This window comes from Anarrhichthys ocellatus, unplaced genomic scaffold, assembly GCF_004355925.1.
Source record: "Anarrhichthys ocellatus isolate YVR2014 unplaced genomic scaffold, GSC_Weel_1.0 scaffold2, whole genome shotgun sequence".
Taxonomy (NCBI): Eukaryota; Metazoa; Chordata; class Actinopteri; order Perciformes; family Anarhichadidae; genus Anarrhichthys; species Anarrhichthys ocellatus.
Window position 1 is genome coordinate 6,757,146 of NW_022280032.1, and position 26,637 is coordinate 6,783,782.

Below are 26,637 nucleotides of genomic sequence, written 5' to 3' on the forward strand. Positions count from 1 at the left end.
CAGATGTCTGCAATACCTGTGCTGCTGATTAAACTCCCGTCACCCCCCCCCCCCCCCCCCACACACACACACACTGCTCATCAACACCAGGAGTAGAGAATCGATCTATCCAATAACATCATTATATCTATTATTGGATAGATCGGAAACAAAACATTAAATCTGGAAATTTGAACAAACCAAAGAAACTAAGCAGTGAAATTGTTACGGTCGTTTAATCAGCAGCACAGGTTTTGCAGACATCTGCGTGATACAAATAGTGCACTTTAAAAGACAAACTCATAAAGATAATCAGTCTATTCTTTACACAATTTCAATATGCAAAGGGAACAGTGTACTATACAAGTTATATGATTACATCCATGGCGTACTGTGGTATTTTTACATTCATTAAATCCAGGTAAAACTTCTTTTAATACTGTGTAATCTAAATAGTGCTTTGATCTAATCTGTTACGAGTCCCTGTGGTTGATATCACTCTTTACAAAACCAGTTTCATTTCATCCTGAAATGAAAACTTCTTCCTTGAATTTCGACAATGATTCTGAAATAAAGACGAACACAGGGATTACATATATATTTTATAAAAACATTTCAACCTTAAACTTTACTTTAGGAAAGATGATGTGTTAGTAACATGGCACCTTCTTATTGTGTTGTATTAAACTTCTTCTTCCTGCCCTCCATGCCAGACATGGCCTCCACATTCTTGCGCCAGTCAGTCACTTCGTCCTTCTGCAATGATAAAAGATAGATGTAATCTACTCAATAATGCAGTTTCTTATTTTATGGACGGATGTCGCAGCGTTACCAGCTTTACCTTATCTTCCTCCTTCTTCACTGTCTTGAGGTTGGCCTTGAAATCAGCCTTCATGAGCTTGGAGGTGTCGGAGCATGCACCCAGCATGTCGTCTGTAGTTTTCTTCACCTTCTTCAAGTTGGGCCTCTTTGTCCCTTTCAGGCCAGAGATCTTCTGAATTAGTGTCTCGATCTGTGCAACAAACACACACTTCAACATCCCGATAGGTCAGTAAATATATGAAGAGTTATTTTTGTGTGATTCAGTTTCACTGTACCTCTGTCTGATTTTTGTCTACCTTCACCTTTATATCATAACGAACTTCGTCTACAACATCAATCTTACTAGTTAGTTCTTTGCAGATGTCCTGTAAAGAAAAAGAAAACCGTCAAGATGTTGTAGAATGATATTAATGACCGAATCAGCTTGATTTGCTCTGTCAGTATTACCTTGAGCTCCTGGGCTGACAGACCTGACAGCGTCAGCGGAGGGAAGCACTCATTCACAACTCTTTCCTTCTCAAGTTTCTTATCTTCCCTTTCAGCTACCAGCATAGAAGCTGCCTTCTTCAGCAGTTTGGACTGTAAGATAGTCAGGCGTTAATAAGCCTGGAAGAAAACTAAAGCGGTCTTAGCACAAGTGGCGTATCGTTAACTACTGTTCAGACTCGGCCTAAAGGTCTACAAGACCTACCTTCAAATACAGTCGGCGTGTTGCTGAATATTTCGGCTTTTTCTGTGAGAAAGATAAGAATACTTTTATACATCAAATAGAGTCATCAGTAGAGATTTTCATCAATGCATTAATCAATCATTCATTTATTAATGATTGGGAAAGAAATAATGTTGACTTACTGGTCTTCATCAACATGTGACAAGAAAAGTAGACAAGAGTTATAAAAATATGTTATCATTTAATATAGAAATGATGTACGTCATTGTGGCTCCCTCTAGAGATCAATACTCACCCCTCAGACATGTCTGCAGTTTATGGTTCCTTTGGAGCAGAAACAAGGTGCATTAACTCTTTTTTATTGCATTGCATGTATTTTTGACACTACTCCACATAGTTTTACAGATTACACAGATGATTATTATGGGCATTTATCAGAGTCTCAGTAGTGTTTTCTACAGTTAATGTGATTGATTAATCCAACTAGTTCACAGTGTAATACATCTAATTCGTCTAATTGTCCACACGGGCTGTCAGATACATTTTAGTGTTCCTGCAGGACAAGTTAATCCTTTCTATTGTTGTAAAAGAGCTGACAAGGAGCCTGCTGCTCGGCTATATTTAGACACATTGACACCATGCTTTGCTGCTCCCAGCAGCTGCTGTGGCCTTGATGGTGCCAGTGAAAGTTTTGGTAGCCAAGAGACAAACAACATCAGAACTGTGGAGATAAAACAGTTCTCAATCCCAATCCTTTAGTATCCACAACACGGCTCATTTTTTATTTTACTCTTGAATTTGGATATATCTATCGTTCAAGCATAAAGTGAGCCATCTCCTCCACCGTCTCTCAATTTCTTTGACCTTCTCTTTGTGGCATTAGCTTTAAAACCACAATACTTCCTATTTTTAATGGGTTGAACAATAGCATTATATATAAATAAATATATAGGTGTTAAAGAAGGATGAAAGCATGTCAATGCATCTGACACAACACAGTAATATATCCAATTTAAATTAAGCCAGTCTGACAGGGTGCGAAAGTCCAGATAAATGAGCCAAGCAGCAGACAATTACAAGAAGCCTGCAGCCTTGCCCCTCCACCCAGGAGATTGCCACTTCATAAGAGCGAGCCATCATCACTTATCACAGCAGCTTTTCGTCCACAACGACGGGTAAAGCCTGCCGTTACCAGCCGCCAATACTTTGGCAGGCAGTACAAGCCTCAGGTTACGAGGAGCTTGAGATGTCATAGAAGCGAAAGCTGGAAAGCTGTGTTTGAAAAGTTACTGTGAGACCCTGACAAAAGTGGCGACATAGCAGGGATTCCCTCACATAAATACCAGCCACATTAGATGTGTCAGGAGCATGCTGATATATAGTCTTCATCACTTTCTAAATTAAAGCCGGACTCGACTTTACACAAACTTGGCTGTAAATGGCTGTAGAGGCTTAGATAGCTGGGCTGCTGTCACAGCTGGACAAGAAGTTAATCTAGCAATGTGAGATTAAAGAGCCCCCTGTAATGTCTATAATATATCTGATTGACTTTTATTTTCTTGTGAGAAATAGCAACGGTTTATCACTTGATATGAAACTTACCTTGAAGATGAGAATCAGAGAGGGCAGCGACAGGACCGAGTCAGGAAAAGAAAAAGCACTTCATGATTATTAGTGAAAGATTTATGTTTTCAAAGTCTCATGTGAATGGCTCGCTAAAATAGACCCCCAGTCCACCTGACAATTGTTGCATCACAGGGCAACCCTTTTTGATTTGCCCTTAACCCGTGACATTTATCGCATGCGATAGCATTGCACAAGGACACAACTCACACGCCCTTCAGCTAACTGACAGCTGACTCTCTGGAGATATCAGGCACACTGAGCATGTTTTTTTTTTTTTGAATTTGTGTCATGAGGTGTTCTGGTTCTGGCAAAGACTTAACATCATAGACCAATAGTTTTAAAAGTGCCTTTTAAAGTAAGCTTTAAAAACATGATAGGTTGTAATTTATTAAGTTGAACTTGAAGCTTTATTCACAGGTTTCATGTTACAGCTAGAAGTCTACAGCTACATGTATCATGTGAGGCTGTACTGCACTGTGGTGCTTTGAGCTAAATGCTAAAATCAGTGTGCTAACAAGCTAATGTTGAGAATGTATTTATGTTTACCATGTTCACTATCTTAGTTTACTGTGTTGGTATACGCTAACATTAACCAATATAGCATTAAACACACAAAGTGCAGGTGAGGCTGAAAGACGGCGGAAGACAATTTGTTAAATTCTATCATGTATATGGGATATCATCTTTTTTAGTTTTTTTTAATTAAAAATATTTTTGGAGACAATTTGAGACAAGCAAGTTTGCAAACCGGAATATGTTTTAGATTGCTTGTATGTAAGAAAAAACAACAACTTAATTTTACTTTAATCCTTCATTTATCAGGGACAACACGCATTAATAAACATCAGTATATGTCCCATTCAGCCAAAAGGCTCATTTTCATCTGCAGTCTCTATGCAATAATTTAATCAAAGACATAGGAAAGAAAAGCAGACAAAACAACATCAATTATATTCACTGTTTCTATTCAAAGCACAATATAGAGCATACATCATGAATGAAAGAAAAACTAGTCAAAACAAAAACATTACAGGCTGACACATATTATTTTCTAACATTATATACCCGTATGGATGCTTCATAGGAAGAGTTTTAAAGGAGAATTTATAATTGTCAAAAAATGTTCTTCTATCTGATCACCTCAACATTATAGTGTGTCTACTGCTTATAAATGCTAAATCCTGAACACACAACCAACTCAGCTGTACTGAATAAAAGTCATGTTACATTTGGATGAAAGTGCTATCATGGCGACTGAATCACAATGGCCGAGACACAACTCTCACACTGAGCAGAGATCAAATGCAACCGCTGCAGTCTATTCTGGTCAGACGTGGTAACACTGAGACAAAGCAACAGGAATTATCACATGGCCACGGGCACATTTTGTCCCGTAGAATGCATCCCAATAAACAAACAATGAATAGCTGAAGGTTTGGTGGTCACACTGGGCCTTCATGTGTTGGACCGAGATGTTCTGGTATCTGTATATTTATTTTTGTGAGGTCAGGCTGGATATTAAAATGTGGTTTAAGAGGTGCCCTGGTGGCCTCTCCAGTTTAAGACCTTTGTTGCATGACTCTTTGCCGCCTCATTTCCTGTTTATGAGTTTTAAAGTGTTTAAACAAGAATTTAACCTTTTGTAAATGTGGTCACTGCTACCACCTAGTGACTGTTTTATGGTTTGACATATTGGTTTGCAGTTGGCATCAATCTACCGTGTACATACACACTGCAATGAGTAAAAACTTAACTTGTATTTTTCACATAATTCTGTGTAAGTTTGAGAGATAAATATTTTCAGCATATGCAATGTTCCCCAAGCAAATGGAAACTACAAACCACATTGGATAAGAGTGTTCTTCCTGTGTATTCAGATGTCAGCACCTGATAAACACGACACACTGGTTGAAATCGGATCACACTGAGCCTTTCTCTGTTTGTCATTGAACCATCTCTCTAAATGGAGTTCATTATTGTGCTTGTTTACTCAATAGTTTTTAAAGCTTTTCCACATTTGTTGTGGCGCTACGCCAGAATGATCCATGTTCCTCTTTTCTGTTTTTATTTGACTGCTGGACTCCCAGTGTCGTCTTCTCTGAGGATTCTGGACAAGCGTCCCGACTGCAACCAACTGGTGAGGATTAAATCTATTAAGAAATAAATACAAGCAATCTACTAAAAAGTAAACTGAGGGGAATTTACAATCCTTAATTCATCAAGCCATTACAACATATCTTTTGTTTTTGTCCCAGGGTCTTGAACACTGCAAACTTAGTAAGTATCTTACTTGTCAAATCAGTATAATAAAATATATATACTTTGTTTTAATTCCTAAAACATACATTTGGTTTTATTCATAGGATGGGGGATGATTTATACAGGAAAATATTTTAATTTGACATTTTAATTTGGCATGTATGTGATCCATCTGCCCACACACTTAACCACTAATATATGCTGTTCACCGTTCTCTAAATGTCAGATAACTGCTCAGACAAACGCATGATCGTACCTCGAGTAAGTGCTCCTATTGGCCCAGAATGGGATTCTGTGAATGTGGGAGTCTGGATGGACGAACCTGTTGTGAATATGACCTGGAGAATAAAGGGGGATGGTAAGTGTTGCTGAAGTCTGCTGTTCTGTGACCAAATAAAGCCCACATTGTAGCTCACAATTTAAAATGCATCAAATACAAGTTTAAAACCAAACGGTCTTTCGTCAAAGGTGAATAGAAAATCAGGCATCAGAGATTCAATCATTCATATAAAATAAACGTTCTCTTCTATTTACAGGAAGTGCAATAGCCCTTGGTGGATCAGAGATAAAAATTCTGGATGAAAGCACAAATCAAAGTATGTGTGTGCAGTTTTCTTACAACCTCAGCCAGCAGCCTAATCCAACGTATAGGAAGGTAAGATACGTTTGTGAAAGACTTGCCTAACTATTGCTATGAAAGTGGCATAGCAGCCTTTACAGATTTGTTTTTCTTTAATAGAGTACATTTTCCTTGGACGGAGTCGTAGTAGAGCCTCGCCATACATATATGGTGTCTGTTTTTAATCTGCCAGAACCTGACAGTGGACCCTACATGAAAACAAAGCAAATTCCCATCCCAGGTGAGTTACCTCCAGATCCCCGAAAGCTGCATGAAAAAGCAGGGAGACATTTATTATATGCTTGCTGTACAAACAAGGTTAAAAGTTATATTGATTATTTGTTGGTTTGTAATTACATGCTTACGAGAGAAAACGTCAGGTGTCATTACCACGATTAAAATAAGCAATGTTAAAAGATTTGTGCTCTTGAATCAGGAAGTAGTAACAACAGAAACAAAAGAAGATCAATTCAATATTGTGACAATGATTCTTTTACCAAAACTATCACTTTTCTTTCACATTTATCACACTTTGTCACCCCTTGGAAATGGAAATGTAAAAAAAAGTGGTTTGCATCTGAAGAGCTTCTTAAAGTGTCCAAACCAAAGTGTAAAATGCTCTAATCATCTCTAATATTTACTGTCATGGCCAGGATGTGATGACAGCAGAATCCAAAAGGCCCGAATGTGTCTGGAAAATGGTAACTTTTACATTTTGTACATTGGGGCTGTCGCGATATACCTCTATTTACAATAACTGTTATATTTGTATATCGTATATTTGTTATTTCAGGTAGTCTGTGGACTCCTCATGTGACCGCGGCTGTGTCTCTTAATGAGGAACGTAGAAAGTTTTCGATTGTTGTCGGTTTTGAGGCAGCTCAGTATTCAGAGAGATACCAAGTCTCCATCCAGAGTCATGGTTTCCATTGCTTAAAGAATGTCTCAAAGGTAATTACACTGTATTTCTCACTTATATGCTCAATGATGATGGTTGAAGAGTAACTATGTTGTGAGTCTAACATCATATGATTTTCTGCTTGTTTTGCACACATGATACTGTGTCATTGTCATTTCCTTCATCCATAGGAAAACAGAGCATCGCTGAATGTGTCCTTTGAGTTTGATTGGTGGCAGCTTTCACAATGTGAAATGCTGTTAATGGTGAGTTTAATTTTAATTTATTGTCTCATCCCTGACAGTTGACAAAGATTTAACATTAAAAGCTCACCTTACTCTGCTTCTTTCTAAGATTCAGACATTTTTTGTTCGATGCAAGAATGACTGTCGGCGCTCCGAGAAAATAATTGATTTATGTCCATGTAAGTATGATTTTTGACATCTATGCAGTATGATATATTTATAAAAATACAGTGTACATAGTATATGGTGCAGAGCATAAATCAGTGGTTCCCGATCGTTTTTGGCTTGTGACCCCTTAAAATAAAGCATTGTTCACTTACGGCCCCTTGTTGAAGGAGTCAGAAGTCTTTCAGTTTTTAAACTTCTCAGATTGTCTGATTTGAATAAATGTTTGAGACACGAAAAGGTAAATTAATCCCATAATTAAAGATCTTTTTTTTTTAAAATTCTTTTCCATCCCGTTAATCATCATGCAAAGACCCTCAGATTTAACTTGGAAACACAGGCATGACAATATTTAAATTCACATTTTGTCTCCTTTTTTTTTAGATTATCCACCACGAACTTTAATTATAAAGGCGACGGTGGGGCTGCTTGTCATTGGAGGTTGTCTTGCTTATATACTGTGGAGAGACTGTCAGAAAGGTTTGCCTTCTTATGAATGCACAGTCCTGACCTTTCCCTCAGATCCTGTGAACACGTCCTCATCTGCTGCCAAACAGCAACCAGAAGGTTTCAAAGTGCAGGACAGAAAAAGAGTCCTCATCATCTACTCCCTCGACCACCCTTTATACAAAACCATTGTCCTCAAGCTCTGTGCCTTTCTGGCATCCAAATGTGGTACTGAAGTGGTCCTGGATCTGCTGGACTCTACAAGACTGGGAGTGCTGGGAAGCATCCAGTGGTTGGACTTGCACAGAGACCAAATAGAAAGCTCTTCAGATAAGATACTGATCCTGTGCTCACAAGGAGTACAAGCGAAATGGAGAGCCATGTGTGGTGACAAACAGGTTTTCCTGAGAGAGGACGCCTGCTCACCTGTAGGGGACATGCTCAGTCCGGCCCTCAGCCTCATGGTCCCCCATTTTGTCCGATCTGCATCATTTAAAAAATACATAGTGGCTTACTTTGATGAGGTTTGCTGTGAAGAAGATGTTCCTTCACCTTTCAACATTACAGTGCGATACAAGCTGATGAAACAGTTTGAGGAGCTCTTTTTCAGAATCCTGGACACTGAGAAGCACGAGCCCGGCAGAGTGAATCTCATTGAGGGGCTTTCAGAGGAAGAGTACTATCTCTGTCCCTCAGGTAGAGCCCTGCGGGATGCCATAGAGGCTTTTCATGCATACCAGCTGGAGCATCCACAGTGGTTTGAAGAGGAATTACTGGGAAGCTCAAAGACCTCAGTTGAGATCCACGACGATGCAAAAACAACCATAAACCTCATCACGTATTGCGTACCCGACTCAACCCAAGTCACCAGTCATGTTAAGACAGAAGAAAGGGATTTCACTGGAGACAAAACAGGACTTTACGTCACTGAAGAGTTTCAAATGTGCACCTCAGTTGAGTTCCACTCTCTGATTCGGGAGAACATGCAGCCAGTTTGATATAATTGCGTCAGTGTTTGGAGACATCAATGAAGATCTTCTCCACTGTTCGGTGAAGTTATCGAAAGCAGGCCATCAGTTATTCAATTTGATGTGATTAATGTTCTGTCACATTGTAACACCAAAGAAATCTGCTGAGAGAAATCACCAGGGGATACAGATATTTAACTCATACTGGATCAAGTAATGGGGCAATGGACAAATTGAATGAATCTCTGTAGACTTTTTTAATAGTGAACGTTTTGTACACCTTCATTGTTTCATCAATGGTTTATTTTCTTTATCTTTTCTGTGCATCTGTAATTGTTTTCATAAAAGTTCTCCAGTATTTTTGCATCTTGTATTTTTGTTAAATATCTCTTTCTTTCTCTCAGGAGACAAATCCAGTTTAGACCACAGTGATCGGCGGTTGACGCTTTTGGGCTGTGTAAACAGAGTTTAGGTCAAAGTTCACCCTTCTGAGCAAAGTTTACTGCTTTTAGTTGCACGGGAGAAGGTAAGCACTAAATACCCTGTTTGTAGGACACTGTCTTTTATTGTAATGAGCTGATTGAATGTAGTGTGCTATGGACTTTTTTAATTGTGCAAAGCATGGACGTTTTGATTAAATAGTCAGTATTTGTAGCACGGGTAAATGGTCTCCCTCCTCTTGCATAGAGCATGTGAGCAGCAATGAGTGAAAGTTGAGAACACCTTCAGATTGAAGCTTTCAGATGTTTTCATTGTAATTTAAAATGTTTGTTGATGAGTCTCTGATCCTCTTTGTGTTATTGATGAAATATTACATTAAAAACACTGTTAAATGTGCAATTTTGGCAAAATCATTGGTAAAGTATTGACTGAAATGTTCTGTTCTGACAATGTGATACATTTCAAACAACACTGTTTAGTGCATAAATGCAGTGAAGAGGGAAAAAAAGATAACGATACTACTGAGCCATGCACTGGAATTTGGGTGTCGATTTCTGAGTGTGGCCCCAAAAATGGGGGGTGGGGGGTTGGTAGGAATTTGTCCAAACTAACTGGAGCAAAGAAAATCTTCACAATGGCAGAGAACACACTGCAGAGTGTGATGCAACCTGGCAGCCTATATTGTCCCTTCAAGTAGCTGAGGTAATATTGTTCATTGGTTTGATTTTGACAAGCACAATGTGTGCGACCTATACAGCCCTTTCTTTAAGATGCGGTCTACATGACAATTAGGTTTAACACACTGTATATATGAAATGTTTTCTTTCAAATAACGGAGTCTACGTGAGGTGAATTTAGGAATAACAGTGCATATTTGTTTGTGATTCATTCTGAAGAACAGTGAAAATGAAGCTTTGATCGAGGCATTGTTTTTGTAGTTTAATGTGGGACTGTAATCTTTTAATGTATGATGGAATGAACACGTGTGTGCACTTATTTTCCATAAGTGTTTAACCATAATCAACCAATTAATCAAGTAAATGTTCCTTTCTCTTGATGTCCAGTCTCACTCTTAATCTTTTTAGTCAAACAAAGTCTAAAAACAAACATCAAAACTATCTTTAAAAAGGGACATAAGTCCAAGGAACTTGAATGGCATATGTTGGTATACAAGAATCAGCGGACACAGTTTTTCTGTTAGATTCAAAAACTAAAATAAAAATGTTTCCAGGGTTTCCCTTAAAATCCGAACAGAATGAGGGTGCTGCAGAGAGCCTCTGCACTCATCCTGAGAAGAGGAATCGCAACTTTTCAAAGCAGATTGTGCAAAAGTGGTAAATGCATCCTCTCATTATAGCTCTCAACACTTAAAAGTATAATGTACGCACATTGCATAACATACTGATAGTAATAATGATGATTTATGAATGTAAATGGCACCTCTTCTCTCAGGCAGCCTCTTCAGAGTTCATCCATCTGTATCTAAGGCGCTGGCAGAAAACAAACCAGTGGTTGCACTGGAGAGCACTATTATCACACATGGCATGCCCTATCCACACAACCTGAGGTACCCCATTTTAAGTGTCAGTCAACTTTAATACCTGCAGCTAAAAGTTGCTTTAATCACTGATTATGAATGTCATTAATGTTGTAATGCAGCACAGCGAAGCAGGTGGAGGCCTTTGTGAGGGCTGAAGGAGCAACTCCAGCCACGGTCGGAGTGATCGAGGGTGAAGTCCATGTTGGTCTGTCGTCAGAGGAACTTGAACATCTCGCCCTCTGCAAGAGCTCCCTGAAAGTGTCCCACCGTGATCTGCCCTACGTCATGAGCAAAGTGAGACCACAACACACTCCTCTGAAAATAATCTCAAAACTACCTGAGTCTGTCACTTTTTGTTTGCTGTCCTATTCACTCAGGGTCTCTCTGGGGGAACGACGGTGTCAGCCACGATGATAGCAGCACATCGAGCTGGCATCCCTGTGTTTGTCACAGGGGGCATCGGAGGAGTTCACAGAGGCGGAGAGAACAGTAAGCAGACTAATAGATACTTTACGCATACCGACACTAACTAATTACTCTTAACAAACCATGACAACATATTCCTTTCACATGTGTGTCAGCTGGATTTGATAACCAAGACCATGAAATGAGATGAGGGTGCACTTATGATCCAGATATTATATAAAAGTGATGGGATAGTTCACCCTGAGGAACTCCTCCATGTGTAAGGACACCAATGGTGTCAGGACAGTAAGTTTGTCTTTTTGGTATGTCAAGAGGAATAAGTTAGACTCATGTCATGTTGTGTGAAGGCTTACCATCAGTCACAACTGAGTAAATGGTTTTTCCTCCAGGTCTGGACATCAGTGCAGATTTGACAGAGCTCGGCAGGACTCCCATTGCAGTCATCTCTGCTGGTGTCAAGTCTATTCTGGACATCGGTCGCACCCTGGAGTTCCTTGTAAGAATATTGAGATAATGTTGTCACTGTACAATAATACTGATACTGTGTTTTCATGTTTGAGTTTGTACTGTAATCAACCAAATATGCTTTGCTTTATTTAACTTATTAGCTTGTAGTGACTTTACTTATAGAATTTCTAAACTATAGGTTATTTTCTGTTTTTGTTTTTAATTGGTGATGGCATCAGTGCAAGTTGGGGTGGACATGGTGTGTTTGTGCGTGTGTGTATGAGACCAATATATAGATCGCCTTCAATAGAAAGGAAAAAATAATTAACAGTCAATATGATCAGTAGAGGAAAGAGAGAAGAAAGTGGATATGTTTCGTTGGTACAAAATTATTTAATTACTAGAATAAAGCTGACAGTTATTGTATCTTTTATTAGGAGACGCAGGGTGTCTGTGTGGCCACTTATGGAGCGTCAAAGAATTTCCCAGCCTTCTTCTCTCCACAAAGCGGATTCACTTCTCCATGCCAAGTCGGCAACCCTGAGGAAGCTGCAGCGCTCATTGGTATATATCTACATTGTATATCCTGGACCCTGAACACACCAAGGTCAAGATTGAATATTTATTTACACTTATTTTTTACTAATACCCGTTATAAATGTGGATCTGTTTTTCTTTTTTGCGTTATTCAGCAAGCACTCTGTCTCTGGATCTCCAAAGTGGCGTCCTGTTAGCGGTGCCCATCCCAGAGGAGCATGCAGCAGCCGGTCAGCTGATAGAGGAAGCCATACAGGCTGCAGTAGCAGAGGCGAGGTACAGAAGTTCTGCGTGGCTCGTAATCTGTTGTCTTTTTGTTTTCTCAACACCTGAGATACTAGCTCAATATCATCAGAGGAAAATCCCTGTCTGGATCTCTTTATGGTCGTGACAAAGTGAATCAAATAGACAGTTTATCTCAGCCAGAAAAATTATAATTTTCTCTTCTCTTGTTTTTCATTTACTCAGTGCTAAAGGTATAACAGGAAGAGATGTGACGCCATTCATTCTTCAAAAGGTCAATGAGCTGACTGAGGGAAAGTCCCTTCAGGCCAGTATCCTTCGAAAAATCGGAATCATCATCAAGCAGAGAACATGTCACGTTCTTTGGAAAGGAAGAGGCGTAAAGAAGATTGAGAAAGTTGTTTTCTCATAGGCCAGACAATGTTAAAGTGCAGTATATCACAACTAAAATGCCCTTAACCTGTTATGTTCTTAGATATTGCTCTTATTTATAACAATGCTAAAGTTGGCAGTCAAATAGCCTGTGCACTGTCAAAACAAATGACTGAGAGAAAGTCCAGATGCCAGACTCATCATCATGGAAAACACTCATCAGACTCAGATATAGTGAGTAAAAACACATACAATGCACTTGTTTAGTCATTTTCCAAAATACAGTACCCACAATGCTGTTCTTTTACAGGTTGTCATAGGGGGAATTAACGTTGATTTTATTGCAAAAGGAAAGACGAGAACACTTCATGTAAGTTTGATTCATCTAAACTACTGCAGATCATGTAAGGGCAAATTATTGTTGGTTACTTCTGAGAAAACATGTCTCTTTCAGTTTGGACAGACCAACCCAGGAAGTGTCTGTCAGTCATTTGGTGGTGTAGGACGGAACATTGCTGGTGTGTTTTCATCTGATAATGTAGATGCACATTGTGTTCAACAGTGCTTCAAATCTGATTATCTCACGCTCACACCTCTGGTGCTTTCCTTCCAGACTCTCTGAGTCGTTTAGGCCGTCCTCCCCTGTTCATCTCAGCTACTGGAGCTGATTCACACAGCGAAGCAGTGTTGAACTATTGCAAACATATGGTTTGTGAAAATGAACAGTTGTTTATTATTAAACATGATTACAATCTCTTTTAGAATTATAAATGTAAATGTTAAGTTCTTGACTTTATTTCTTATTTCTCTCAGAACACAAGCGGTGTGCTCAGGCTAGAAGAGCAAAACACAGCAACTTACTGCGCTGTTATCACTCAGAGCGGAGAACTGAGTCTTGGATTGGGAGACATGGACGTTCATCAGCAGATCACAGAGCAGTATGTAAGTGACAAAGTTACTTGTCCTTTAGCAAGGCTAGCCCAGGATTTCATACGACATTCAAACCTACATTTACATTTGGACTTTGGAAAAGCGAGATGGGCATTTTTGTTGTGTTTTCTAAATTGTATAGGCTACCAGATATGACAAATCAACAATTTAAGCCGCAGATTATTCAATAATGAGATTAATCAGTTTTATTCCTTTTGTTTTATTTTTTGATATATTTTACCATTCCCTAACATTCTTGCTGCACGTCTTTTTTAGGAATAAAGTTTACTTACTTAATTGATATTTCTTTATTATTATCTCTTCAAATATATTTTTGTAGGTGTCACAGTTTGTGAAGCAGCTTTCATCAGCCACTCTTGTGTGTCTCGATGGAAACATTCCCGTTTCCACCATCGACTATGTTTGCTCCATTGCCAGAAAACACAACATTAATGGTAAGCATATGGAGATGGTCACTATGAATGTATGCGATCAGAAGCTTTCACTGATTTGAATACAACACAATCAATGTGTCACAGTTTGGTATGAGCCAACGGATTCAGAAAAGGCTTCCAAGCCTTTCCTGTCAGACGCCTGGAAGTCTCTGTCCTATTCATCTCCAAACCTGGCAGAGTTGTTCACCATGAACAAAACACTGGGTTTCCCAACACCCGAAGGTAAACTTCATTCCTTAATGTGCATCTTAATCTTCTTTTTCTTTATTCCCTCATCTCAAACACATATTCCCACATATAGTTGTTGGAGTTAAATTTCTTGTAAAAAAAAATGCAAATGGTGTGTTAGTGATTGAGGATGTGGTTTTGTCTTGCTGGGTGGCAGTGCTTCCGAGCTCTATCGAAGAGGTGCTGAGTGTTGCTGTGGCTCTCTCACGCCCCCTGCTGGAGCACATCCACTGTCTGGTGGTGACTCTGGGGGCTGGTGGAGTGCTGGTGTGCGGAGAGCATGATGCAGGCTCTGTCAACCTGCAGCCAAGAAAACAGAAGAGGGTAAGGACAACTTGTATCTAAAACTGGCAATGATGATGATTACTACGACAGTGAAAGTGAAGATGTTTATTGCACATGTGATTGCAGAGGAGGCAGCTTTGTGCTGTCCACTACCCAGCACTGACCGTGACAGCAGAGGAGACAATGAATGTGTCTGGAGCAGGAGATAGGTGCTAAAAACTTACTTGACCTCCTTTCTCGTCCCTATTCTTATTTTAATTACAAACTTTCTCTGCTTCAGTTTTACCCATTTTTCAATTCTCATGACCTCTTCCTGTTCGTGTCACACTTTCTCTCACTCACAATAAAATTTTGACTCAACAACATTCAAACATACCGGCACTCATCCCAGCTCTGTCTGCAGCCTCGCAGGTGCTTTACTGACTGGGATTCTCCAGCGGAGAGACACGGACAGCTGTGTTCGGATGGGCCTCCTGGCTGCACGGTTGTCCCTGGCATCATCGCACCCCATCGCCCCTACGCTCACCTCAGACTCTGTGGATCCCAACAAAGTCCGTCAGGATTGGCCCAAACCCAGCTTCATGTGGATAAATTAAAAATATTTTCAAATATGTTTGGAAGAAATGTGTGAAAATTGGGTTTATTACGTTTGTTAATTTTATAATTTTAGCCTTAAAATTTGAGAAACCATCATGTGAAATAGTGACTGTGTAAATTAATGTTAGAAGATGACAGGGTTTCACTGAAACCATTATATTCAAATTTAAATCCTTTTGTTGGTGTAAAATACTCAAACAAATTACAAATAAAAAAGTACAAATCCGGCATTCAAAATTCTCAAATGTTGTTGCTGTTCAGAATCAGAACCAGAACCAGAACTAGAACCAGAAACGTTTATTTGCCAAGGTTGCACATACAAGGAATTTGACATGGTGTTCAAGGGGTAGTTAATTTTAACTACTTCTTGTACTGTTGGATTACTTGTTTGATTTAACTACTGACAATCCGACATATTTTATAAACTGATCAATATTTCTCTCATAAATGCATTTTTTGTGTGTAAACAATTTAAATAACTACAAGTTTTTAGGAAATGTGTCCCTGGTTCCAGCTCAACGTCACCGAGAACTGTATTTCCCACAAAGCATCTGTTCATCTGCGCAGACTCAGTCGCTCTGAACACTTGCCCAGCTCCCTCCTCCCTACTTTAATGCTAGCTAAGATGGTGGTTTGAGCGTAAATTGTCTCTACAATACTAAGAAAAGAGAGGGGCAAAACATCTCTATAGCCTTTTAATCACAACAGAACAACAAAACGACGGTTATCTTAAGTGACCGGTTATAGAAATTTGGACATTTCAGACACATTGGCTCGCAGTCCCCGCCCAATTTGGTGTGACTCCCTTGGAGTGGAATCCTAAGCTAAATACGGACAGGGTAAGTAACGTTAGCCGAGTTGCTAGTTGGGCTAGCCAGCTTCCATTCTCTTAATAAATAAAAGACAGTTCTGTCCGTTAAGATTTTTCAGTCTTCCGTTGGAGTGTTCTCGGGCTTATTAGATCGCTGTCCAGGTAATCTAAATGTCGTGAGAGCAATGTCAGTTGTTTATAGTGCCAACAACTTGCTCCCAGTTCAGCGTTAGCTTGTGTAGGCCGCGTCGTAAGCTTGTCATCAAAACCCCGTACATCTGATGAGAATGTAGCATGCTAGCTACGCTGATGCTAGCGGTTAGCATAAAAGCAAGCTGTCAGTTTATATGTAGGAGAAGGCGTACCGTTGTGGCATCTATATCTTTAACCGTTTAATGCTAATACCAAGTAAATAATAACCTCTGTATATTTCGATGTTGTGATGTTACCTACAAATACTCCTGAATACGTGTTATTAGGTAGACCGGCTTCTTTTACCAATTCGCGGCTAATGTTAGCTTAGCCTAACGTTGGTCAAATAACATCTGTCATAATGTAAAATCCAGTAGGCAGAGCAGCTAAAGTTACCAGCCTGGCTAACCTTAACCAACGTCAGGTATTTCATACACGACTTTATTAATCAGCTGATATCTGCGAGTGAAGCAGCAGAACCACTCCTGTACGTGTTAATCTGTCTGCAAAATGCTGCCAAGTATTTTAAATGTTGGGCATTTTTCTGGCAGCATTAGATTAAACTTTACACTGTCAGGTTTGATAAATCTGGGTTTGTCATGAGTTCACCTGCTGGTAGCAGTGTTGTCACGCGGAAACTAAGCTGACGTCTAACTGCTACCAAGGAAAGGTTGTAAATAAACGCAGTTTGTTGCATTTCCCTTATGAGGAGGTGAATACTTTTGTCAACCCCCGAAAGATACCACAACATCCTCATTATCACTTCAACACGATGACAGCTGTTTTACTAGATTTCTGAGAAATGCCATCAGTTGTCTTTTTATCAGACACATTGAGCTTAAACTAATGCAATCACAAACTTCTGCGATAACTCAATCTTCCATGGAGGTTATAACATTCAGTTCTTCTTGAAATTGTTTTAGAAAGGCCTTGATTCAACTTTATCATCATATTTATAGGCATTGTGCGTACAGAAAATGTGTTTCACCACATACACCCAGTATGTAATACTGTAAGTATATTTAATCATAGGCTTAATCGCCATTGTGTTCCCACCTTTGGCGATAGATATGTATTTAAATAAAAGTCTTTGGGATTGCTACTTAAAGAGATTAATTGATCATCGATATTTCCCTTTCTGTCGAACGCTTTTGTTTCAGCTCTGAAATGGACTGAGAGCAGTTACCGGTATGAAATCTACCCTCAGTGGTTTAAATGCAGAAGCCCAAACATTAGAAACATCTCCGCCTAAAGCACAGTGCAGTTCACCAGCACCAACAACTTCCACAAGGACCATGCCGTTGAATCAACACCTCCCTAAAAAGTTTCATCATTAAAGTAAAATATTAGGTATTGCAGTAGACTGTAGTAGTTTAGCTAGCTGGACCTAACAGAGTGAGTGTTTCCTTTGCTGCTGGAAATGTTTAATGTTGTGCTCAGTCTGATGTAGTGACCGTGGTAGTCATAAAGTCAGTTTTCAGTTAGTAGAAATGAGTGGTTCAGTTAATGTCGTTTTAAATCATGTCATGATGGAGCTCTTAAACTCAACTTTTTTTTATGTTTTCTCAGCCCTGTGCTCTGTGGCCAGCTTCAGCACTCCACCCCCCCGTCTCCACACCATAGGATGTCCCACAGCCCTGAATTGAAGGACGACCCCATGGAGTGCCCTCTGTGCATGGAGCCGCTGGAGATTGATGACGTCAACTTCTTCCCCTGCACCTGTGGCTATCAGATCTGCCGCTTCTGTTGGCATCGCATCCGCACAGATGAGAACGGCCTCTGCCCCGCCTGCAGAAAGGTAAGGAGATGATGATGATGATGATGATGATGATGACATGGACACGATGGCAGAGAAACTCATCACAACTGAAGGGGGATTTTTCTGTCCTGACAGACAGAAGGGATGAGGATATTGAGTGTCCCAAGGCTAATATAGGGGGGAGAAAATCTTTTGATTCCCCATTATAAAGTACATCTCTTTGTTAAGACATCAGCTCATCATTTACAATTGACAGCCTCAGCAGTGTGGCTAGTGTTGCCTGTTGAACTACCATATTTACAACTAAAGTTCTCCGTTACCCACTGTCCTTTAGAAAAGCCACATCATTTAAACTACAAGTGGTGGATATCACCATCATTGTCTTTGTGTTTTTGTGTAGCCGTACCCAGAGGACCCCGCGGTGTACAAGCCTCTCTCACAGGAGGAGATCCAAAGGATAAAGAACGAAAAGAAGCAGAAACAGAACGAGAAGAAGCAGAAGGTGACAGAAAACCGAAAGCACCTGGCCAGTGTCAGAGTAGTCCAGAGAAACCTGGTGTTCGTGGTGGGGCTCTCACAGCGACTCGCTGACCCAGAGGTGAGTACAGTGTCTCCACCGATACTGAATTATTTTAATGCACATTTTAAATGTCTTTCAGTAAAACCTCCCTCTGAAGCCTCAAGAGTAAAGCTTGTGTTGAATATTGTGTACATGAGATCACAGTGCACCCAAAACTTTGTGATAAGTGATATTCAAATATATATATTTTTTGCATTTTGCCCACAGGTCCTAAAACGACCAGAGTATTTTGGGAGGTTTGGGAAAATCCATAAAGTGGTCATCAACAATAGCACATCCTACGCAGGTTCACAGGTGAGAGGGTGGATCAAAGCTGACGGGATGTTCTCACAATTGATATGTTTTAGAACTTTATTAGAACTTAAGCCTTGTCTACACGACACAGGTATTTTTGTAAACATAGCTTTTCTATGTGTTTTGGGCTTCTTCTTTTTTTGCATATACCAAGATTTGTTTCTTTTTAGTTGCATATGATTTAGTTTTTTGTCCTCACTGTAACAGAATTGCAGCTACAGTAGATGTGTTGACCTTATTGTCTGTTTTTTTTCAGGGGCCCAGTGCCAGCGCTTATGTCACTTACATCCGCTCTGAAGATGCTTTAAGAGCAATACAGTGTGTGAACAATGTAGTTGTTGATGGCAGAACCCTCAAGGTGAGAAGTTAACAGCTGCGTATCTATGTGACTATGATTAGTTTGATTTGCATAAAGAAGCCACGCCTTCCTGTCTGTAAGATGTAAACATCCTTTTATTAAACAACCTGCAATATAAAATGGTACCATTAAACTAAAAGTCCTTTTAAGAAAGCTCCATAACCATCGCTTCTCTTTGGTCTCTCTGTCGCAGGCTTCTTTAGGCACAACAAAGTACTGCAGTTACTTCCTTAAAAGTATGCAGTGTCCCAAACCTGATTGTATGTATCTACATGAGCTGGGGGATGAAGCAGCTAGCTTTACTAAAGAGGAAATGCAGGTAAAATATTGTTCTCTTTCTGAAATGTGAATTAAATTGTTCATTAACAAAATGATTAATGCTGACTCATATTGTGCCATTCGTTTTCTAGGCAGGGAAACATCAAGAGTATGAGCAGAAACTCCTCCAAGACCTCTATAAAATTAACCCTAGCTTTCTACAACCTCCAGCATGTGGAACAGAGAAGTCAAAGAGTAAATCCAACTCCACACAGAGGTTGGTGTTTTTTATTTCCGTCTATCCGTCTCTTATTACGTCCACTTGTGCTGAGCTCGATTGTTCTGCTGTTTTGTAACAGAGCCAACAGCACCAATGGTAAAGATGGATGGCCGACGCTGTCAGGACACAACAAACTGGCCAACGGGCTTTCAGAGGACCGCAAGTCTCCTCCGCTGCTAGACTATCTAGACCAAGAAGCTATGGCTTCAGATGGGCTAGAAACAGATCTGGGTCTTGGTCAGCATTCTGCATTGTCCCCCTTCTCCTCTAACTGTGACAGCAACAGGTAATGTCGACTCCTCCTGGACGATGGCACCAACATATCCTGAACAAAATGATTTTATTCATATTTTTTAAAGCTTTTCTTTTTTGTTAAAGGAATAATATGTAGTCTTATTGTTGGTCGCTGTTTGTAAACGCAGCATTCAAACATTTTATGCGCATCATATCTTTGAATATGCATTTAAGTGTGTCACTTGTTTACCTGCAGTCCCAGTGACAAACCTCCAGAGTCGATCGGTATGGTCAATGGAGAGACTTTACTACAGGTGAAAAGCCTCATCTCCCATTTTTATTTCCATATAGATGAAGGTGATCCAGGACAACCTCACAAACGCCTCCCCCTCTCTCTCTCTCTTTTGTTCCAGATACCCACCAGTGACTCCCCTTCTCCTCCCCCTGGTTTAACCAAGCCCAGCCTCGTGGTGCCCATCAGCATGTCAGACCTCACAGCCCGTTCACCCTTCGAGGGAGCGGCAGCTGAGTCCCAGTCGCTCTTTTCAGACAACAGTAACTTCAGACATCCTAACCCTCTCCCTGCTGGCCTGCCCCCCTTCCCCAGTTCCCCCCGCAGCAATTCTGACTGGCCCATGACCCCTGAACCACAGAGCCTCTTCACATCAGGTACAATGGAGATCTGATTAAACCTTTTGCATGTCTTTAGTGCTTGATTGGTTGTGCTTTTTGTCTTAATATTCAAGCAGTGCGTTGACCTGCAACCCACACTGGTTCCTTTAGTGGTGCAATAATCCAAGGAAAGAGGCTGTCGTATACTGTACAGATTGTAAAGCCAATTTAATTAAAACTGCCAGGATCCTATTGACCAAGAGCAGAGTCCTCTGAGTGAACTTGAGTTCCCTCTTGTGAACAGTTACAGTGTGTCTAGGGCTTTTATTGTGAAAGGTCAGAATGGAAGGAGTTGATCTGAGGCCTTTACTATGAAGCAGGATCTGGGTTCAGCGAGGTAACTTCAGGGTTCACGCTGGGTTTTCAGTCCTAAGATGGAGGTTCACTTCTTACGCTGAACACCTAACCTGTTCTGGAGATGAAGATAAGGTTATGAGATCAGAGATCAACTCATATGAAAGCACCGCTTACTGACCAATCAAAACTCGGTTCATTGATCGGTCGATAATATTTCACAAATACGAAGAAGTTAAAGTCAAACCACATGCAAAAAATAGACTGCTTGCAATGAATCTGTGTGACTGTGTAAATCAATAGATTTATAATATCGCTGCCTATCGAGAGCAAGATAGATCTGACTTGAATTACATGTGTGTATTCTGTTAAATGAATGTGTTTTAGCCTTATTCTTTCAGCTGTAACCCTAGCAGTGTGAAACGGACGAGGGCAAATAAATACATCACTAGATATTCTCTTATCATATATTCATATCATGTATTCGCTGACGTGTGTCTGCTTGTGGAGCCTTGTGTCTGAATCGTGTCTTACAGTCACAGACTAGATGTAGCGTTACTTTGCTCCAGTTGCGAGTTCAAGAGACTACGCACATGTAATCTAATGAGAACACACTCCTAGCCAGATTGAAAACTAAAAAGATCCTATGGCTAGTCGACTAAAGAGTTGACTTGGAGGACAGCTCCAGTAACGCGTCTCTCTTCTGTCCTCACAGACACAATACCAGTGTCTTCTTCCACAGACTGGCAGGCGGCCTTCGGCTTCGGCTCGTCCAGCAAACAGCAGGACGACGATCTGGGCTTCGATCCTTTCGACGTCACTCGCAAGGCCCTGGCCGACCTGATAGAGAAGGAGCTGTCAGTGCAGGATCAGAGCCCCTTTTCCCCGGGGCTCCTCTCCCACGGCGGGAGCAACCACGGCCTCGGCCTGCCTCCTCTCAACCCGAACCCCAGCGCCTCTCACCACTTCCCCAGCGGCCTGCCACGCCTCCCCCAGCTCCACCACAGAGCCATCTACAGCTCCTTCAGTTTCCCGGGCAGCCAGAACAGCCAGGCCAGTCAGCAGCTGCCAGCCGCCAGACACCCCTGGATGGGCGTCCCGACGCGAAATAACCTCACACACTTGAACCACTCAGCCAGTGCTGCCTCACACAGTAATTTCCTGGACCTGAATCTGCCCCTTCAGCACAACACAGGGCTGGGAGGGATCCCCATCTCAGGTACCTGACATCTGGGCCGCCGCCGCACCTTTCTCTGATCAGATGTCTGGTGTAATGGTGTTTTTTAAAGTCACACTGTGTGATGTGTGATACTTGTTTTGTGTAGCGTTTATGGACCTTACACTGGGAATGCTGGTCGGTGCAGTTCTGCAACTGACCACTAGTCGGTGATCAAAACACCTGATGAACTGACGTACCTGTTTTCTTCTTCTCCTCCTGCAGAAAACAGTGGCTCTATAGACGGATTAAATGTGAAAGAGTGGCAGGATGGCCTAAGAGCTCTCCTGCCCAACATCAATATCAATTTCGGGGGCCTCCCAAACTCCTCTTCCTCGTCATCCTCCTCATCCTCCAACAGTGTTAACCACATCGGTGGACCGATAGGGCCAGCAGGCATTTCACACAGCCTGAGCTGGGACGGCACAGCCAGTTGGATGGACCCTGCTATCATCACAGGTAGAAATTGTAAAGTGAAGCTTTTTTTATTTTAAAGTTCATTAATAGGTGAATCCTTTCTGCTCTATATACAATGTTGTGTTTTGGACTTGACTTGATCTTCTTTAACTGAGTTCTGAAAATCACAATTGTTTTGAATGAGTCAAAGTAACTTTTAGTACCAGAAGGCCACATTATGTCATCAAAACAAAGCTAAATTATCTTCACATTATATGCGTTTACTGCGGTGCTGTTGTGTTAAATTGTGTTTATTCCCCCCCCCCCCTCCCCCCAAGGCATCCCGGCCTCAGCAGGCAACAGTTTAGACTGTCTCCAGGACGACAACCCTCCACACTGGCTCAAGTCCCTGCAGGCGCTCACAGAGATGGACGGCCCGGCGAGCTCAGCGGTGCCCACTCCTCCCCAGCCCCTCCACAGCGGCCTCCTCGACGCCCACCTCCCCCTCCACCACAGAGCCGCCGGCGGCTGGGCTCCCTACATGCCCCCCCCCACAGCCAACCCCGCAAGCCAGTTCCACTCCCCTCCCCCCGGCTTCCAGACCGCTTTCAGACCCCAGGGACAGCCCGCCACAGAGCTGCTACAGAGTGCCGCTGTGGACCGCCACTGAACACAGACTACAGCAGACACCCATCCATTCCCCCACTACCACTTTATACCCACTCATCCTGTACCCCCCCCCCCCCCCCCCCCCCTCCCCCAATGCAATACACACCAATCTGCAGAGTATGAAAAATGATTAACAAAGTAACAAACATGCTTTCTTCTTTTTCTCTTCCTCCTTCCTTTTGGCCTATTTGTTTTTTGTTTGTGGCACACAAGTTATCGGTACCCCTTTACCTGCTACTACTATCACCACTCATTAGACCTAGTTCTGGGCGTAACATGGGATTCATTGTGTAGCTCACTGTTATCGGAGAGCACGAGAAACAGTACGGCATCGAGTGCCCAGCGGTGACACGAGACGTAACTCCACAAACTGACGAAAGAAACAAAGTTAGCTGAAGGGGAGACCTTTTTTAAAAAGTAACTAAATGATTAAGCATGAACAACATTTGTGTTTTTGAGAGTTGAAGTCACGATTAAGTTTTCGAGGAATGAAGCAAGCTGTGAATCTGCTCTAGAAGCTTTGCCCCAAAGACCCTCATCCTCTCCACGTTAACAGGAGACTGAAGCGGTTCACCCTCACAGCCAAGTTGTGAAGACGGCGAGGTGAGAGACAGAGAGAAAGGAGGGGGGGGTTGGCACTTAGCTTTTCTTTTTTTTTGTGAGAGTGGTTTTAAAAAAGAAAATGTTAAAAAAAAAAAGAAAGAAGCTGAGATTTGGTTATTAGAGAGTGAATGCAGATGGCACAGGGGAGTTGAGGGCACAGGCTATGCACGGGCTCCCTGTTAGGTAGGGACACAGACGGCCCGCTCCAGAGGCCGCTTGGCCCACATTCCCGTTAGAGGGGGGCTCCCACTGGCCCCGTCCTGCTGGAGGGGAAAATTTTGCTGAACCTCTGTATCAGAGGATAGAGCACTGCCTAACCGCGGGGCGCCGGGGCTTTGGGAGATCGTGGCACACATCCTGAGCACTAGGGTTAGACTCTTACTCACAGTGCCACTGTGTGGTACCTACAGTAGCTAGCCCTAACATGGACAGCCACAACGTAGATGAGACAATGATGGAGGAGGATATGTCAAAAACAAATACTAAAGAGGGTAGCAACAGGGTGAACAGGTCCCTTTGTTCAACCCACGAGGGCTTAAACGAGGCCTTAACATGGACAGATGAAAGGAGTGATGGGAGGAGGAGTATAGCGTCAACGATTGCTGAAAAAAATATGCAATATTGTATGACTTCAGCGACTGTATGCGAGTGTATGTCCCAAAGTAAGGTGCTGCAAGACCATACCACGTACTGTAGTAGTGATTTAAGGAGCTTTCAGCCTTTAGGATTCGAGATCGACCTCTCCGACCACCGCCTTTTTTTCTTTTTTTGAAGTCTTAATTCTGATCCATATTCGCTCTGTCTCTTTCTCTCCCTCTTACCCAACCCCGCCCCTCCTGCTGTTCCCTATTTAACAGTATTTCACAAAAATGAACAAACTCATCCAGGAGAAGCCAACACAGAGTCCTACAGTGGGTTTTAACATGGTGTTGCGCGGGGGGGGGAAACGAAAACAAAATCGAGGCGCTTAAAAGGAAGTGAACTGTCCTCTGCAGGTCTGGAAAAATGAACCTTAAATAAAACTGAAAACTCAGATCTGGTGTTTGTCTGCTGTTGTGTTCTCAGCACCCTGATTCAAACATGTGCACGTATAAATATTTAAACTTTAAAGTACTCACCACCATACTTTGTAAAACCCCTCAGGAAGGTCACTATAAATCACTCTTTCTGCTTCCAATGTCTTCCACTAGGGGGCAGAGGACTTTATGTCAGTGATGAAGCGCTGCAGTCGAGCGCTCACACACACACACAAGGTTACACACACTGACTGATGCTACAGTTTCTCAAATCTACATGATTATTCACACAATAACAATTCCTACATTTTTAAGTTTTTATTTAGCACATTAACTGATTTAAATGCAACACATTGAATCACATTGTTCAGTACCATATGTTTGTCTCTTCAGCGGGAGCCGAGCATGTGTGCGTTTTGCCGCTCTGCACTCTCTCAGGCCAATGCAGCAGTAGATGCCTGCAAGACAGACTTATTTTTTTGTCCTGTAGGTCTTCTGGCAGACGCAGGGAGGAGCACAGTTGATACTCGTACAGTGGCCTCACTATTTCTACTGTTGGATAGCTCAATCAGGTGACTCAATATGCACATGGTTTAAAATGTATTTATCTTCATCTTTGCAGTTCCCAGGAAGCCAATCCAAACATACTCCTGTTTAGGGCTGCATTTTTAAATTATTTTCATTATTGATTCATCTGCAAGGTTCTTTTTCGAAGTAATCATTTAATCTAGTATGACTAATATGTTATTTGTTAATATTTTTCGGCTCTGGCTTTGGTGTAGCTCGGCATGTGGGCAAAATAGACAACCCGGAACTGCCCCCTAGTGTCAGCTCCCTCTAGTGTCGGCCCCCTCTAGTTTCAGCTCCCTCTAGTTTCAGCCCCCTCTAGTGTCAGCCCCCTCTAGTTTCAGCTCCCTCTAGTGTCAGGCCCTCTAGTGTCAGCTCCCTCTAGTGTCAGGCCCTCTAGTTTCAGCTCCCTCTAGTTTCAGCTCCCTGTAGTGTCAGGCCCTCTAGTGTCAGCTCCCTCTAGTGTCAGCCCCCTCTCGTTTCAGCTCCCTCTAGTGTCAGCTCCCTCTAGTGTCAGGCCCTCTAATTTCAGGCCCTCTAGTGTCAGCCCCCTCTAGTGTCAGCTCCCTCTAGTTTCAGCTCCCTCTAGTGTCAGGCCCTCTAGTGTCAGCTCCCTCTAGTGTCAGGCCCTCTAATTTCAGTCCCTCTAGTGTCAGCCCCCTCTCATTTCAGTCCCTCTAGTTTCAGCTCCCTCTAGTTTCAGCTCCCTCTAGTTTCAGCTCCCTCAAATTTCAGCTGCCTCTAGTGTCAGGCCCTCTCATTTCAGTCCCTCTAGTTTCAGCCCCCTCTAGTTTCAGCTCCCTCTAGTTTCAGCCCCCTCAAATTTCAGCTGCCTCTAGTTTCAGCCCCCTCTAGTTTCAGCCCCCTCTAGTTTCAGCCCCTCTACTTTCAGCCCCCTCTACTTTCAGCCCCCTCTAGTTTCAGCCCCTCTACTTTCAGCCCCCTCTAGTTTCAGCCCCTCTACTTTCAGCCCCCTCTAGTTTCAGCCCCTCTGGTTTCAGTCCTTCTGTGTCAGCCTTCCTCTGGTTTCAGCCCCCTCTGGTTTCAGGCGCTCTGCTTTCAGGCCCTCTAGTGTCAGCCTCCCTCTGGTTTCAGACCCCTCTAGTTTTAGGCTCCAGGTGCAGAGGAGGCTCTAGCAGAGAAAGGTGAGTGTGTGTGTGAATAATGCAAGCAGGCAGCAGATTCAGGAGCTGTGACAATGAGTCAGCAGCAACACAGATGGGGGGGGGGGGGGGGGGG

The 26,637-nt window shown here is 42.0% G+C and overlaps 4 protein-coding genes across 6 annotated transcripts; 3 read left to right on the top strand and 1 right to left on the bottom strand.

Moving 5' to 3' along the window:
- Positions 1–196: 196 nt before the first annotated feature.
- On the bottom strand, positions 197–3,223 carry LOC116393260 (troponin I, cardiac muscle-like). Its single transcript, XM_031865434.1, has 9 exons — positions 3,074–3,223; positions 1,767–1,795; positions 1,654–1,657; positions 1,493–1,534; positions 1,249–1,380; positions 1,077–1,166; positions 821–991; positions 645–735; positions 197–544 (listed from the first exon to the last, which is right to left on the bottom strand). Exons 2-8 carry the CDS (start codon positions 1,775–1,777, stop codon positions 649–651), a joined length of 537 nt encoding a protein of 178 aa, XP_031721294.1. The 5' UTR covers positions 1,778–1,795; positions 3,074–3,223; the 3' UTR covers positions 197–544; positions 645–648.
- A 1,898-nt stretch (positions 3,224–5,121) lies between these two features.
- Positions 5,122–8,823, top strand: LOC116396338 (interleukin-17 receptor A). Its single transcript, XM_031870890.1, has 11 exons — positions 5,122–5,234; positions 5,353–5,374; positions 5,583–5,714; positions 5,893–6,011; positions 6,096–6,216; positions 6,629–6,676; positions 6,769–6,926; positions 7,065–7,139; positions 7,228–7,297; positions 7,668–7,763; positions 7,806–8,823. The coding sequence occupies exons 1-11, from the start codon at positions 5,136–5,138 to the stop codon at positions 8,726–8,728; spliced, it is 1,863 nt and encodes a 620-aa protein (XP_031726750.1). The 5' UTR covers positions 5,122–5,135; the 3' UTR covers positions 8,729–8,823.
- Positions 8,824–10,374: 1,551 nt separating this feature from the next.
- LOC116396519 (pseudouridine-metabolizing bifunctional protein C1861.05) lies at positions 10,375–15,198 on the top strand. Its single transcript, XM_031871161.1, has 18 exons — positions 10,375–10,473; positions 10,592–10,706; positions 10,799–10,973; positions 11,057–11,168; positions 11,495–11,601; positions 11,990–12,116; positions 12,245–12,365; positions 12,558–12,643; positions 12,808–12,938; positions 13,015–13,074; positions 13,159–13,222; positions 13,318–13,412; positions 13,518–13,646; positions 13,975–14,089; positions 14,174–14,311; positions 14,475–14,641; positions 14,729–14,811; positions 15,006–15,198. The coding sequence occupies exons 1-18, from the start codon at positions 10,395–10,397 to the stop codon at positions 15,196–15,198; spliced, it is 2,097 nt and encodes a 698-aa protein (XP_031727021.1). The 5' UTR covers positions 10,375–10,394.
- A 591-nt stretch (positions 15,199–15,789) lies between these two features.
- cnot4a (CCR4-NOT transcription complex, subunit 4a) lies at positions 15,790–24,848 on the top strand. 3 transcript variants are annotated; one of them, XM_031870238.1, is made up of 13 exons: positions 15,790–16,038; positions 17,772–18,000; positions 18,362–18,559; positions 18,749–18,835; positions 19,092–19,193; positions 19,387–19,512; positions 19,604–19,728; positions 19,811–20,017; positions 20,222–20,279; positions 20,379–20,634; positions 21,647–22,150; positions 22,373–22,615; positions 22,882–24,848. In XM_031870238.1, the coding sequence occupies exons 2-13, from the start codon at positions 17,827–17,829 to the stop codon at positions 23,211–23,213; spliced, it is 2,412 nt and encodes an 803-aa protein (XP_031726098.1). In that variant the 5' UTR covers positions 15,790–16,038; positions 17,772–17,826; the 3' UTR covers positions 23,214–24,848. The 3 variants fall into 3 exon arrangements, with proteins under 3 accessions (XP_031726098.1, XP_031726117.1, XP_031726107.1); XM_031870257.1 differs by having other exon boundaries at positions 22,373–22,606; XM_031870247.1 differs by having other exon boundaries at positions 15,790–18,000.
- The last annotated feature ends 1,789 nt before the right edge of the window (positions 24,849–26,637 follow it).